Here is a 15,618-nt window from a genome sequence, read left to right on the forward strand (position 1 = left end):
GTTGGGGTAGAAAGGGGAGGTCAGGACACTTGCTGAGGAGGAGGAAAGGACCAGCAGGTAGGTGGAAGAAAGATGTTCTCCTGCTGGGCTCCTTGTGCTGTGGCAGTGGCAGTGACAAGGGAGTTTCTGCTTCGCCCCTAGTTCTGCTCTTCCTTCTTGGATCCTTCTTCCTTCCTCCCAGTTCCTCTTCCAAATCGGAGGCTTAATTCCAAAGGGGCTGAGTTCCTGGCCACCCTGCTGCAGGACAAGAGCCTTGAGCTCAGCTGCAGGAAGCACTGACTTTCCAGTTGTGACCACAGACAACTGAGACTGAACCTCAGGCTGGAGCCAAAATCAGATCCACGTTACCCTAGGCCCAGGGACCACAGACAGCCTGCTTGACCCTTCTTAATCAATAATCACACCATGTGAGGGCAACAAACAGGACACACAGCTGCTGCCTTTATTGCATAGCAAGGGGAGCAGGCTAGCTCCAGACCAACCCCATCCCATGTCTCAAGGAAGGGTATCTGGAAAGGGTCCAGGGTGCTGGACCCAGCACAGAGATTCCCTGGGAACTCACACCGGAGCATCTGGAGTTGAGCCCCAGGACCAAGAGCAAATGGTTGGAGGTAGGCATCAAGATAATCTTTTTCTACACAAGCATGTGAATGGATCGCAACCCTCTAGGAACACCTGTGCCCCACCTTCCCCCCTCCCCTGCATGAGGAAGAGTCCCAGTCTTCTAGTCCTTGAGGACAGAGCTGTGACATTTACTGCAACCTCACTTCTTTCAGAACAGAGGACAAGGCACCTCAAGGTCAATCCCCAGCCCCAACAGCTGCTCACAGGTTCTCATGCTGTCTTTCTCCTCCTGAGCTGAGAACCTGAGAGAACCAGGGGAGTGGGCACTAGGGTAGCGTGAAGCCAGAGAGGCTGTTCCTCACCCAGCATTGGTGGGTAGGGTGCAAGGTCAAGATGGAAGGAGCCCTTGGACAAAGAGACAAGCACAAGCCAGTGAAGGGCAGGCAGCAGGCTGAATTGGGCTCAAAGCCTGTGGGGTGGGGGGATGGGCATGTGTGCAAGGCAGCATGGGAAACAAGTAAGTGCAAAGTGACAAGAACATGTACCATCAAAAAACACTGCACAAAGACGTGACGGGCTCCCGAGGGCTCTGGGGCCCGGGGACTCAGGACAGGTTAGTGGCAGGATAAACTGTGATGAATGAAGCTGAATGGAGATGAAACCCTGAGAGTCACAAGGCTAGACCCCACAGGAAGTCTAGGGCCCTGAGGACAGGGAGAGGGGCAGGATAAAAAAGCAAGGGTAAAAAGGTAAATGCCCCAGAGTGCAACATTTGCTTGTGTGGTGACTGGGGCAAGGGCAGAGTGCAGAACTCATGCAGAGGACTCAGGAGCCCCCAGCAGTGGCTAGTGTAAACTTAAATGAGGGCCTAGGCCACCAGGCACTTGGAGGTGGGCCCCGCTTGGGGCCTGGGAGCCCTGGGTGATAAGGGAAGAAGAGGAGGCCAACAGGTCATGTGCCCAAAGCCTTCCAATGAGGTAACTACTCAGAGAGGTCCCCCAAGATAGGCCTCCTTCGGGCACCTTCTCTGGTTAGTCCTGAACTGAAACCGTCTCCATCTGGTTGAAGCTGCTTCCTGGTTGGTCTGCTCTTGGGTAGAGGCCCCCAGCCTCCTGTTGGGGCTACCGCATGCCCTGGGCCTTAGAGCTCCCCTCTTGGGCAGGGGGCTGTCCCAGTAACTGAAGAGTGGCCTCCTGGGAGGCCTGAGGCGTGGCCCTGGAGCTTGGAGCGCTCTTCCTGGAGCCCTGAGGACTGGGAAGACCTTTCTTCTGGGGCTGAGGACTCAGCTGGGAGCCTTTTCTGCCAGCAGATGGACTTTTGGAGCCTTTGGCCTTGGTTTGAGGGTGGGCAGCCTCAGGGCCCTTGAGGGGTTTCAGCCCCAGCATCTCACAGTAGGTGTTGCACTGGTGGGAAGAGGCAAACTGGTCCAGCAGGGCAGGAAAACAGCTCTCCTTGAGGCCTTGGTATCTGCAGCCAAACATAAGAGCTGAGTGGGCCCTACTATGTGCCACAGGCCCATGGTAGCTGGCTTTGGGTGGCTGACGTCTGAGTGTTGTGACAGATTGCACCTCAGTGGCTCCCTCCCAAACTCGAATTTAGAACACATTCATTATAGCATGATTTACACATAGGATTGATTCATCAGGTGGGCCATTCTTTGAAATGTAAATTTCTATAGTCTGCCCCTCCCCAAACCCCCATCTAGGGATCAGGGGTATAGGATATGGAGGATCAGTGTTCCCAGGGTGTTACCAGTTACCACATGGCCACAGGTTCACGTGACTGGTGTTGTGCAGATCCAGCACTTCGGGAATGAAGAGTCATTAGGAGTTGGGGTACCCCAAGGAGACTCTAAGACGTTCTAACCTCAAGAAGCACTCACCCTCGGAGTTTGGTAGCGATCTCTACATCAGTCATCTTCCAGTCAGCCCCTGGGGAAAGAAGGAGGGGTTGATGCCAGCCTGGCAGCTCCTAGGACCCTGTGTCTCCAGCACAAACGTCACCCAAGAAAGGGACTTCCTGTAGTCAGCTATGCAAGTCCACCTTATAGGTCAGACCGCCTGAGCTGGGCTATCCTTGGGTTCTAGATTGAAACTTTCTCCTTCCTCCTAACAGGGTAGCCATCCATCCAGAGATAGGATCCATACAGAGAGGTAGGAGCACAACACTGGGAGAGACGAGCTTCACATCCTCACAAGCACAACACATGCTCTCGGAACCCAGGGAGCGTTCTAGGTAAGGCAGCCTTGGAGAACACATCGTGGCACAGTGGGGATGGGGAGAGTCCACACGTGTCTCAGCATTCTGGTTCCGGCCTATGATCATCTTTCCTCATTTCTAAGCTGAGCATCTCTCTAGGGAGTTGCCTTTCCCTTGTGGACTGGGGATCTTCATGTGCCAGGGTGGAACAAATGTGGGACTCAGACAGATCTAGACTTACACTTCAGCTCTATCTATCACTCCTGAGCTGTGTAAATGTAATAACTTCATGACTAACTCTCAGCTATAGAAGAGAGGACAGCAGGTCTATCCTGGTCTAACCCTCAGCTGTGAAGAGAGGACAGCAGGTCTATCCTATCCTGGTCTAACCCTCAGCTGTGAAGAGAGGACAGCAGGTCTATCCTGGTCTAACCCTCAGCTGTGAAGAGAGGACAGCAGGCCTATCCTGGTCTAACCCTCAGCTGTGAAGAGAGGACAGCAGGCTATCCCTGGACATTAAGAAGCTCCTGCATGGAGGACTCTAACTTCGTGTTCTTTCAGTGTTTACTCTGTCTTGTGTTATATGAATGATCCCTTACACTTGCATGGAACGTTAATTTGCCAAAGGCCTCCCAAATGTAGGGTCTGAGCATTATAAAGACACCGTCTGAGAGAATGCAAGGCAGCTCCAGCCAAGAAAGACTGAATGACCTGACCTGCTTGGGCTCTGGTGTTTGTTGTTTACAAGAGGGTCTGACTATATAGCTCAGGCTAATATCCTGGCTCAGTGTCCCAAGTGCTGTGAGTTAATGTATTGAATAACAATGGCTTGGTATGTCACCTAGCTACACAAACACACACACACACACACACACACACACATACCCCTCAGGTAGCCCAGGCTAACCACACACCCCTCAGGTAGCCCAGGCTAACTTCAAATTCACTGTGTAGCCAAAGATGACCACAAACTCCTGCTCCTTCTGTTCCAACTTGCAGATGCCGGGACAGTTGGCCTGTGTTCCAGAAGGAGTCTCACTTGTTGCCCAAGCTGACAGAAAACTCAAGACTCTTTTGGCTTCATGACCCCTCAGTTCGATGCATGTAGCACCATGTATGGCACTGATGCTCTTTGCTCTATGGTAGTGCAGAGTTTTGGAGGTTTGGGGGTGAGAAAGTCAAGAGCAGGTGGCAGGCAGTTCGGGAAAGCTGGCTGTGGGTTTACATTACATTCCACGAGGAGCCCGAGAAAACAACTTCCTTTTAAATTGTAAGCGGCCTGAACTGCACTTCTTTACGTGCAGCTGGGAACAGGGTGCCATTGGGGACCCCAGTGCTCGGAGATGGGAGGCCAGTCTCGTCTACATATTAAGTTCCAGGCCAGCTGGGGTTGTACAGCAAAACATGCCCAAAAAATTAAAACTATTTTATGTAACTTTGTGTAGGATGATGTCATACAGGTGAAGGCAAGTACAAGACAGAACGAGGCCTGTCATTGGACAAGAAGGAAGGATGGATGGGAGAAAAGTTTTAGAGAGGAGGAGACTGGAGGGAGGAAGAAGAAGCAGCAGAGAGAACATGGAAGCTGATGTTAAGATTCCTCTCTGCACATTTACAGGTTGTTATGAATATTCTTAAGGAATGGATGTGTACAGGCCTTTGTATGTCTAGGTGGGCAATTGTATCTTATCAGTTGGATCAGAGGTTATTGTGTTGTGTGTTCTTTCATGTGGCGATTTAAGTTCAAGAGAGTATGTGGTGGCTGGAGACACTAGGCCACCACGGAATTGGGATGTGTGTGTGGCATGGTGGCAACCTGCCTTGGGAACTAGGTGGGTAGAGAGATTGCTGCCAGGCTCAGAGAGTGGCCATCAGCAGTGTGATAGGGGATGGAGAAAGCGGGTGAGACGCTTTGCTGCCTGAGATGATCTACCAGATATCTTGGGGCACTACAGTGCTGGACCTAGTGCGGGGTAAAAGACAGCATTATTATAATTTTACAGTAACGACTTTGCATAATAAAAAATTGAAATCTAGAACAAAAGAAATCTTTTAAATTTTTGGCCAGTCCTTTAAATGTAACTACATTACTAACTGGCTGCAAGAGACCGTGGTGTAACTCAGGGATGCATGCAAAGGGGCCTCTGTCCAACCTTAGACACGAAATCCTCCTGGAACACACAGGAGAATAAATGCTCTGGGCTCGAGAGCATGCTCTGGGCTCTGCCTTCTCTACATGCTTCCTCACCACTCACCTGTGAGTCCCCCACCCGCGTACCTGCCAGATCTGTGACAAGGAAGCTGCCGTTCGTCCACTGATACAGCCAGTGCTGGAAGGTTTGGCATTTCTGCACAGGCTCCAAGCTGCTGGATGCTGCTGGGGCCCCAGCACAGCCCCACTGCCTGGAACAGTAAGTCTGCAGGGGCTTGCCCAGATCTTCCTCCAGGGTAGCATATGGTATATTGTTTGCAGGCCGATAGATCAAGTAAAGAGGGATGATCCTAGAGACAGCGGAGCCTATGGTAAGTGGGAAGAGTGGCCACAGAGAGTGCACCCTGCCCTCGCTTTCCCTAGAAGGGACCTTCCTGGAAAGAGTTCTCAACTCTGAGTATGAAGGACTGAGGGAGGGTAGAAAATGGGCACTGACTTCAGAGTCAGTAGGGCTAAAATTAAACCCTGATGTGGCCGGGGCAGCCCGAGTTTGGGTGGGAGTCCTGCAGGAAGGACTCAAGGGATGTCAGCTCGGCTTGGTGCCAGCCAGCAGGAGACCAGACACACACGGGCACCTACGGCTCATGCCGCACTGACCTACCCTGCCCCTTGCCACTTCCAGATCTCACCCAGCTGCCTAGCGTACCCACCCTGCGGCTGAAGCTCTGCAATGGGCAAAATCTGGACTAAAGGTGATGGGAAGGGATGGGAGGGGCGGGGAGGGGAGGGGGATTTAGGGGGAGGGACTTTGTAAGTGGATAGTGAATCTTACGTTGTTACTTCTAAATGTGGGATCTCCAAGCTGAGTGTGGGGTGGTTGCGAGGCTATTGGTACCTGGGAGGAACTCAGGAGGGCCCTGGGAGGTTGTGAGATCTCTGCCTTTACACAAGCCCCCTGTGGTGTACTCACTCGGGAACCTCCCCGAAGCCAGAGGCTGCCCGGGCTTCAGCTGCAAAGATTTTGCAGTACTCGCGACTCATGTTCTGGATCTTGCATCCCTGTGGATTAGAAGAAACCAAATCTCATTATCAAGGAGGCTCACAGTCGTCTGGTGTGCCTGTCTGAGAGAGGGGACTGCAGGGAGATTTCCAGGTGGCTGCGAAGGGGGCTGGGGGGCTCAGCTATTCAGGCTTGGCTCTCTGTGCCTAATGCTCTCTTTTGAACCACAACAGGCTGTGGGCTTTTTGTCACATTTAGGTTTCCAAAGTGGTTTCTGAGCTAGGCTGACTGGATCGTTAATGCTAGCAAACGCTGCCCAAGGGACCCCTCCGCAGAACTAGTCTCCCCGCCCACATTACTCTCTTTTACTTCACATAATAAGACTTCAGTGAGTGATCTGAAACAGGAGAAAAGTTTCTGCTACAAAAATGGTGACTTGGGGGCTGGAGAGATCAGTCAAATCAGTGGTTGGCTAGTCTTCCAGAGGACCTAGGTTTGATTTGAAGACTCACATGGTACCTCACAGCCAGGCTCAGGGGACCTAACACTCTTCTCTCGTGTTACATACGTGTTAAAAAAAAAAAAAAAAGTAATGTGTGGTGGCCCACGCCTTTAATCTCAGCATTCAGGAGACAGAGGCAGGTGGATCTCTGAGAGTTTAAGATCAGTCTGGTCTACATAGAAAATTCGAGACCAACCAGAACTACACAGAAAAAGGTAAAGTGTTCAGTGGGTGAGAGCTTTGCTGTGCAAGTATGAAGACCTAAGTTCAAATCCCAAAGACCCATGTAAAAAGTCAGCCTGGGCTATGTGCAATCCTGTAGCCTGGTTGCTAGGGCTTACAGGGGCCAGCCCGGCTGCACGTTCAGTAAAACCCTGTTTCGAGTGAATAAAGCAAAGAGTGACAGAGCAGGACGCCCAGTATCCTCCTGTGTCTTCTGCATGGGCACACACATGCATGCACACATGCACAGGAATTTGAAAAGTAGGTTCCAAATGGTTCGAGACTCTGTAAAGTTCTCTGAGGCCAAAGGTCTGGATTCACAGCTGTACCTCAGCCAGTCCTTGAAGCCCACCCTAGAAGCTTCATGAGCTTGAAATGGAGGTGGCTTCTACCTGTGCATGGGGCTTCCAAAAAGCCAGATGGGGAAGGGAAGAGGTAGAAGAGTACATAAGGGGCAGAAGGGGCGTGAGGTGAGGAGGAAGGTGGGACAGTACCTGGATAGTGACGTCATAGTTTCTGCCCAGAAGAGAAGTCTCACTGCTGGGTCCGAACACGAGCAGGCTGGATACCTTGATGATGCACGTGCGACCAGATTCGAAGATGGGCTCCAGCCCATAGATGACCTTGGCCCGCGAAGCCTTCTGAAGGCCATGTCCACCCCCTCGAAGCTCCTCGCTCACCAATCGCCCAAAGAGCTTGTCCCCCCAGCAGCCAGAGTCAGCCAGACCCTTAGCAAATACCATGGGGGTCATTTCAATCTCTTCTCCAACTGAGAGGGAACAGGAGAAACATGGGAACTTGTATCTCCCTCATGGCGATACAGGGTCCACAGGGAAGGACAGGGCTCAAACAGTCCTATGCTGTTCATCTGCTGAACTCACTTTTTAATCTGAGATTGCTCTTGGGATGCAAAACTCCGAGACCCCCTTCACACAGTAGGGTGCTTTCCTCCTGTCCCTTAGTAGGGTACTTGGGGCAGAAGCTACCTGATTAAATTCCTACCACTTAACAGTGTTCCTATGGTGGCCATCATACTGGGAGTGCTCAGTATGTGCCCGCAGAAGGCCTGTGTCTTCTGTGACATTTGCGGTCAACACGGATTACCAGAATTGCCTCCTACGATGACGTGTTTTCAGGAAACAAACCAATACCTCCTAAGCACCGTTCCCCACTAACTGGAAGCAGAGCTCATTGAAGAAATGATTGGTTCCAAGGCTCAACAGGAAGTGCATGGGATGGATCCAAACCATACGAAACCAGGACACAAGGAAGTGACCATCAGCTCCTGGGAAGCCAGGCCTTTCATCCTAGGTACTTAAAGGCCGAGGCAGGAACACAGAGTTGAGGTCTAACCTAGGCTACTGTGGGTGAACTTGAGGCTAGTGTAGGCAACTTACTGAGACTCCGTCTCAAAATAAAAGGACAGAGGGGGTTTAGAGAGACAGCTCAGGAGGAGGGCACTTGCTTAGCATAGGCCAGGCCCTGGGTTCAATCTCCGCCACTGTAAGACAAAACAACAATGCAGACTACCAAAGAATTGTCAAAAGAGCATTAGAGCCAACCTAAGGGATTTCATTTGGCCAAGAATGAGGACATTTTAGCAATAAAGAGAATTAGTGTAAGGCACTGAACATATCATATATGTTAAAAGCCTACGAGTTCATAATGGTGATTGTAAAGACAAAACAAAAAAGCAAAAACCAAAACAAAACAAGAAAACCTCCCAGTGTCCCTAGAAAAAGAAACAAGCCTCACCAGTCACCCTAGAGGCCTCCCAGAGATAAGCTAGTTCTGAAGGTAGTAAGTATGGGGAGAGCAAGTGCTTCACTTTCACCTTCTCTTAGAAGGTCTGTGTCAAGGCGACCGATGCTCCCTTCCTCTCAGTGAGTGCAGATGGAACAGTGGGACGTTATATCTCCCAAGAGGTGAGAGGCTCGGGCACACTTGACAAAGCGGACTGGGGAAGAGTACTTTTTAACTTTACACAGGGTTGCTGAACTCAGTGTGCAGACAGCACTACTAAAAGTGGTAGATGTAACACTGCTGCCTCTGGGCGGGATGAGAAGGAAATAGACAGTATGCCGTGGACCACTGCTTCCTTTGGTGTTGGTTTTGGAGACAGTGGCTCACTATAGAGCCCAGGTAAACCTTGAACTTGTAATCCTCCTGCCTCAGCCTCCCAAGGGTTAGGGTTACAGACATGTAACCCTACATCCAGTCTGTGGATTACTCTAGCCAAGAAAAACAAAAACAAAACAAACAAAACAAACAAACCAAAAGCATTACCTCTGTACCTGAATCTGACACAACTTCTAATGTAATTGGTTTGGAAGAAGCATATGAATGGAAGGATTTGGTATATGAGGATAGCGTGAACAAAAGCTAGACTGTGAGCGTTCCACAGCAGCTGGGAAGATGGCTCTGCCCATTAAGTCCTTGCCACTAAAGCAGAAAGGCCTGACTCCGATCACTGTCATGGTATACTACCATAAATCCTGGCACTGGAGACACAAAGACAGGAAGAGCCGTAGGGTTTGCCGAGGTGGATAGACCCAGGTTTCAGTGAGTGAGCTTGTCTCAGAAAGAACAGTACTCCTGAGGAGCAATCCTCAAAGTTGATCACTAGCATCTACATACATGCATGTACAAGTATCAACTCACATATAAACATGCACACACAGAGACAGACAGACAGACAGACAGACAGACAGAGACACAGATGGACAGATGGACAGACAGAGACACAGAGAGACAGAGAGACACAGATGGACAGACGGATAGACTGACAGAGACAGAAAGAGACATATGGACAGACAGACTGACAGAAACAGAGAGACAGAGAGACACAGAGAGACAGACGGGACAGACCAACAGAGACAGACAGATGGACAGATGGACATACCGACAGAAACAGAGACAGAGACACAGAGAGACAGATGGACAGACTGACAGAAACAGAGACAGAGACACAGAGAGACAGATGGACAGACTGACAGAGACAGAGACAGAGACAGACAGAGAGACAGGGAGAGATCTATGTATTAAGTGACAAACCAATGGCCATAGAGAAAACAAAGGAGGGAGGAGCAGTAACGTATACACAACACAGGACATGTATCAGACAAATTAACTAGTGGCTCCTGACTCAAACCAACACATGGACACAACTGGGGAAAGTGGACATTGGATGATATTAAAGAACTCCTACTAAGTTCTTGATTTGGTTGAGATTCTCGTTGCTTTGATTTTGTTGTTAAGACAGAGTCTCGTTCTATAGTCCAGGCTGGGTTGGAATTCACCATGCAGATCATGCTGGCCTGAAGTCTGTGATAATTCTCTAGGTTCTGGCTCCAAGTGCTGGGATTACAGGCACGCACCTCCATACCTAGCCCGGATGTGGGTTCAGTATGATAGTGATAAAATGTCACCAACACAAACTACTGAACATGGGGGCTTTACAGCAGACTCTCCCCCAATAGGCAAACCCTCGGAGTGCTTGTCAAATGTTGGGGGTAGCCAGGCATGGTGGCACACACATTTAGTCTCAGCATTTAGGAGGCAGAGGCAAGTGGATCTCTGTGAGTTTGAGACCAGCCCCGTCTATGGAGTGAGTTCTAGGGCAGCTACGGCTACAGGGTGAAATGCTAACTCTGAAACAAATGACCAACTTGAGGGTATATATCTCACAATTACCAAGTAGCTTCTTTCGGAAAATGCAATTTCTTTCCTAGACATTTGGGATGCTTGAGCAAGGGGCTGAGAAGCTGTTGGGCTCATAGCAGACTATCTGTGACTGGACTGCACACAGAGCACTGTGGGAAACGCTGGGTCTTGGTCTTGGTGGCTTGGTGCCCTTCAAGGACTTTGAAGAGGACAGAGCACTGCATTAACTCCTGGGAAGTGCCTGCCCTTCACCCCTGCCTGCCCAGTTCAGTTCATTTCTTCCACAGTCTTTAGAAACACCAGTCCTCCATCAGCCCTCCCAAGCCATTATCTTAAACTGGAGCCAAAGGGGAACCGCATGCAGATCTAGGAAGGATTGTAAACTCCTAAGGTCAGAAACCCTGCAAAGGGCCGGGCTGGAGATGAAGACTTGCCCTCCAACCCAGAGGGCCAACATACCTTCACCTTCCTCTCTGGAGATGAAGCCAGACAATACTGTGTGGAGAAAAAGAGAGCGCTGCTGTCCAGGTTGTCTGTCCAGGCAGAGCCCCACCCCTGCACATCACAGTGCTGTCTCCCACAAAGCAAGACCGGGTCGGCTGAGATCCCGCCCACCAGACACTCACCTTCCGGGCTGAGGCGGAAGTCAGTGGAAGCGGAGCCATGCTCGTTTTGGATGGTACAGCGATACAGGCCACAGTCCATAGGAGACGCCTGCACAATGGCCAAGGCCGCTGGCCCCTCGTCCCCTGCACTGCAGAGAGTGGAGACCCTTCTCGTGAGGGTCATCACCCAGGGCCTTCGACCCAACTCTCACAGGCTGCTGGGAACCCAGGCTCGGGGAGCCCTGGGAAGGTGGTGAGAGGTTCCAGGTCAGAAACTGGTCCTCAATCACACAGGTGACACTTACTTGCTGTGTGACTTTAGACCCATGATTTAAGACCTCTGAGTGAAATGAGGGGATGGGTTTATAATGTTAGTCCCAGCATGACTGCAACTGGGGAGCCCGGTCAGGTGATGGCGGTACTTTGCAGACAGCTTACCTCCTGCTCACTTCGCCCACTAGATGCTGATCCTTCGCCCATGTCAAGACTGAGTCGCTAACGATATTGAAAAACTGACACCAAAGCTTCAGACTACCAGAAGAATCTGGAAACTGTTCTACCCGAATTTTCCGGATCACCTGTGGGGCTGAGAACAGGAGATCTGTTACAAGACAGAAGCAGACTCCTTACCTCCCTTGCCCTCTCTGGCCACGCCCATTGTATCCCAGTATCCTTAGGGAGCAACCTGAGAGAAAACAGCACATTATAAACCCAGCATTGCATAGCCCTGCCTACCCACCACCTGTTTCTCAGGCTTCTGCCGTGCCCCTACCCTGAGGGCACACATCTTAACCAGCGTGGGAGCCAGGGAGACAGGACACAGGGACTCAAGGCTAAGCACACATCACCAGTGACAAGCAGTCAAGAAGGCTTTTGCATTTGTTCCTGCTAGCTCTATGAACCTGCCTTTGAGTCTGCTCTTGACCGTGGGCTAACCTTGGAACAAGTCTTTAAAGGGGGAGACGACTGTGGGGCTAGGATGCCCGTGAAGCCGGGGCCTGTGCTGAGCGGTGCCTTTGTTTGCATGCTTTGTTCTTGTGTGATTTGGTTTTTCAGACAGGGTCTCCCTATGTGGCCCAAGCTGACCTCAGTCTCCAGCCTTAGTTTCTGGAATGCTGGGAGCAAAGAAGTCCCCCACAATAGCTCACCCGTCACTAGCTCTCTCCCAGGCCTTTATCCCTCATGGTGCCACCCTGCTGCCACCGTCATCTCCCTTCCCATCTAGCAGGGAGGTGCCCCCTCATGGTAGTGCTCACAGTAGGGGTCCTAGGTTCACTGCAGCTTCCTGGCAGCCCTCCCCTCGCAGCACTCACCTTTTAACAGGTCTTTAGCTTTCCTTGGCTTAGCCAGCGCTTCCTGTTTGCCTTCATCCACCGCAGGCTCTGATTCCAGACCACTGGCCTTCGGTCTGGTGACCAAGTCTCCCGTTGCAGGCTCTTCTTCTGTCCCAGGCACCTCTAACATGCTGGCCTTCCGGGCCTGGGTAGGGGACCGTCTCTCCCGCCCTGGAGTCCCGGGTGACCCAGGTGCCAGACCCTTCCTGGGTCCCCGGGGGGAGACTGTGGGACTCTCTCTTTCTTCAGCCTTGTTCACCTCACCGTCTGACCCTGCTCTCACCTTAGGGAGGAACCTCTTCCTCCGGGCCCCTAGAGCCAGTTCCTCGGGTGTAGCTGCAGGGAGACCCGTCAAAGTCTCCCCTGGGATTGCTTCTTGGCAGGGCTCCTGGGTTCTGCTCTCTACTGTTTGTCCGACCACCTCCCCTAGCAGTCCAGCCTTGTCTCTTTCCTGGGAGGTCCTCTCCCTGGAATCCTCTCCCTCACCAGTAGCAGATCCTTCCTCACCCACCACAATGGCAGGGATGGTGAGGGGGCTGGGGCTGGGGCATGGGCCCCGGGAGCACTGGGCGGCAGCCAGGGCCTGCTGGCCAGCCTGAACCTCGCGGTCCAAGAGGCCGGTGAGGCGGCGGGAGGTGCAGGGGCTCAGCAGCAGGGTCTGTGCGCTCTGCACCAAGTGGTTGTTCTCCACGCGGTCCAGGATGCGCCTGGACGTCCTGGGACTCAGGCCAGCCACTTCCACAGTGGGGACCAGAGCAGAGGAGGAAGTTAAGCCCCCGGCAGCAGGCACTTCCTGGGACTCTGCCCTGGCTTCGCCTGTCTCTGGACTGGATAGCTTCAGCAGCAGGAGCAAGTAGTTCTTCAGGGAGTCTATAAGGCCAGGGTCACAGCTCCGGGTACCTGAGGACCTCCCGTCCACATCTGGCTCCTTGGCACAGGCTCCCTCACTGCTAGTAGCCATGACTTCTGGTGGGTGACTCTGAGTCGGGGACCCTGGCCCCAGTTGCAGAGTGGGAGCAGAACTGGGCAGGTCCTGGTCCGGGGAGGGGAGGGGGACATCAGTGTTTGTGTGCTGAGAAGCTGTGGTGCTGGGTAGCCCCTCCTGCAGACTATTGGTTAGGTCAGTTCCAGGAAGAGAAGGCAGACTGGGCACCTCCTGACTCAAGTCCGCCGAATGCCCGATAGCGAGATCCACATACAGCGTCTCCTGGAGCTGCTCCTTCTTGGGACATTGAAGCAGGCTGTCCTCCTGCTTGGCCTCACCTAACCACTCTGGCCTTTGGTGTGTTTCTCCTACCAGATGCTCTGAGTTGCCCTCAGTGAGCAACTGTGTTGAGTAGGTATGGTTCCCTGATGGGGGCCCTAGCAGAGTGTCCTCATGGCTTCTGAAGTCTGCCTCTTCAGATCCAAGCATCAAGCCTGACTTTTCTTGGATATAAGATGCTTCTGCGCTCCTCTCAGAACATTCTGTAGCCTGAGGCTCTGTAGGGTACTCTGACGGTGAGAGTTTGAGGGCTCCTGGCAGTGAGCTGAGGCTGGCCACAGACGGTTGCTCTGGTTGGGTTTCCAAAGCTGTGGGAATGCTGCCCACTGACTGTGTCTCCTTTTCTTCCTGTATCCTTGTGTCTCTCGGGTCTCGCTGCCACCTCTCACCTGCCTGTGTCTGTCCTACCTGTGTATCCACCCTTCTCTGTGTCACCAAATCCTTCTGTGAACTCCTGTCTGACTCTGGCCTTTCGCTTCCTTGTGTTACAACGTCCATCGGTGCCTTCTCATTTGTCTGTGTCCTCTGCAAAGTTTGTGCTTCGTCTCCCTGAGTCCTCCCATCCACTTGCAACTTTCCGTCTGTCTGTGTTTTCTGCCTGCCACTGGTTCTCCCATTGGCAAGTGTCCTCCCCTCTTCCTGAGTTTCTGTATCCATGGGCTCCGCGACACCTTGATTCCCAGAGGTGCTGTGACCAACAGAGATGGTATTGGAACTGCTGCTGGCAGACGTGGCAGGGGCCATGGTTGTTGGGGACTCCAGAGCCTGAGAACACATGGCCAAAAGCACACCCTTAACTACACATGTGTTGGACTCTGAAGTATGGCCTCCCAGCTTTCTCTGATCTCATCCAGAACTGCCCTGCAGGGAATCTTGCCACTGGGTTCCTCAGGCATGCTGAAACCCAACAGAACCCAAGCCTCAGTCCTCATCCCAGAAACTAGATTAAGGAATATCTAGAACCCAGGCCCATCTGCCTCCTGACCTCTCCCTGACCTGACCTGTCTTGAAAGGCTCTGTTGGTGGCCAAGTGACCCCTCCTTCACTTGGAGAATATTGTCTTTGTCCTAGGGTCCCCAGAACCTCCATTTGCCTCCCCTTCTCTCTTAATCCCCCTATCTGTCTTCCTTCCTTCTTTCTTTCTTTCCTTCCTTTCTTTGGAAGGTAGAGAGCAGAGGTTCAAACAGGATCATATGCAGCACAGGTTAGCCTCAAGCTCACTCTGTAGTGGAGGTAGGCCTTGACCTATGTATTGATCCTCCTGCCTCAACCTCCTGAGTGGTACTGGGATTACAGGCACAAACCACCATGCTGGCCAGTCCTCCTCACAGGTAACAAGTGACTTAGAATTACAGTAAATTGAGAGTCTGTCAAAATGTATATTGAAAATATTCTCAAGGACAGCATCTGGCAGAAATACCAGGCATGTAGAAATAACAGGATGTCATTCAAACCGAGTCAGAGAACTCTGAATGACACTCTCTACAAGCGCTGCTGTGGAGCACTGCTAGGTCCCACACACTAAGCTCCCCTCTCACCTCTCACCACAGTGTCAGCTTAGCCCCACTAAAAGACAGCAGTGCTGTGTGCTTCCAGAGTAACAGCACTTGTGCTGCGAGTAGGGCAGAAAGTGAGAATGACCCTGGTTCAACAGGACAGAAGGCAAGCACCAACACCCCAAAGCTGTCCTCAGACCTCCACACACACACACACACACACACACACACACACACACACACGGACATACAAACACAGGCACACAGACATATAATACACAGACACACTCATACACATACAGACATATACACACACAGATGCACACACACAGACACACAGAGACACACATATAGACATATACACACATACACAAATATACACACACAGACTTACATACAACACACACACACACACACACACACACACACTATAGGGAGGGATAATAAGTAAAATAAAATGTGAAGCCAGGTATGATAGCTCACATCTTTAGTCCCAGCACTCAGGAGGCAAAGGCAGGTGGATCTCTTGAGTTTGAGACCAGTCTTGTCTACAGAGTGAGTTCCAGGACAGCCAGGGGGCTCAGAGAAACCCTGTCTTGAGAAAAGAAAGAAACATA

General features: G+C 51.7%; 1 protein-coding gene across 2 annotated transcripts in view; it reads right to left on the bottom strand.

The window, feature by feature from the left end:
- Positions 1-419: 419 nt before the first annotated feature.
- The window catches only part of Alpk3 (alpha kinase 3), a 48,373-nt gene continuing 33,174 nt past the window's right edge, over positions 420-15,618 (bottom strand). For both annotated transcript variants that reach the window (XM_032895980.1, XM_032895979.1), the window contains 9 exons: positions 12,221-14,270; positions 11,346-11,493; positions 10,929-11,056; positions 10,762-10,797; positions 7,134-7,408; positions 5,886-5,974; positions 5,042-5,265; positions 2,447-2,495; positions 420-2,031 (listed from right to left, as the gene is read on the bottom strand). In XM_032895980.1, coding sequence (XP_032751871.1) covers positions 1,686-2,031; positions 2,447-2,495; positions 5,042-5,265; positions 5,886-5,974; positions 7,134-7,408; positions 10,762-10,797; positions 10,929-11,056; positions 11,346-11,493; positions 12,221-14,270 — 3,345 coding nt within the window. In that variant the 3' untranslated portion in view covers positions 420-1,685. The remainder of the gene's footprint in view (positions 2,032-2,446; positions 2,496-5,041; positions 5,266-5,885; positions 5,975-7,133; positions 7,409-10,761; positions 10,798-10,928; positions 11,057-11,345; positions 11,494-12,220; positions 14,271-15,618) is intronic.

Source organism: Rattus rattus, chromosome 2, assembly GCF_011064425.1.
Source record: "Rattus rattus isolate New Zealand chromosome 2, Rrattus_CSIRO_v1, whole genome shotgun sequence".
In the NCBI taxonomy this organism is placed as follows: Eukaryota; Metazoa; Chordata; class Mammalia; order Rodentia; family Muridae; genus Rattus; species Rattus rattus.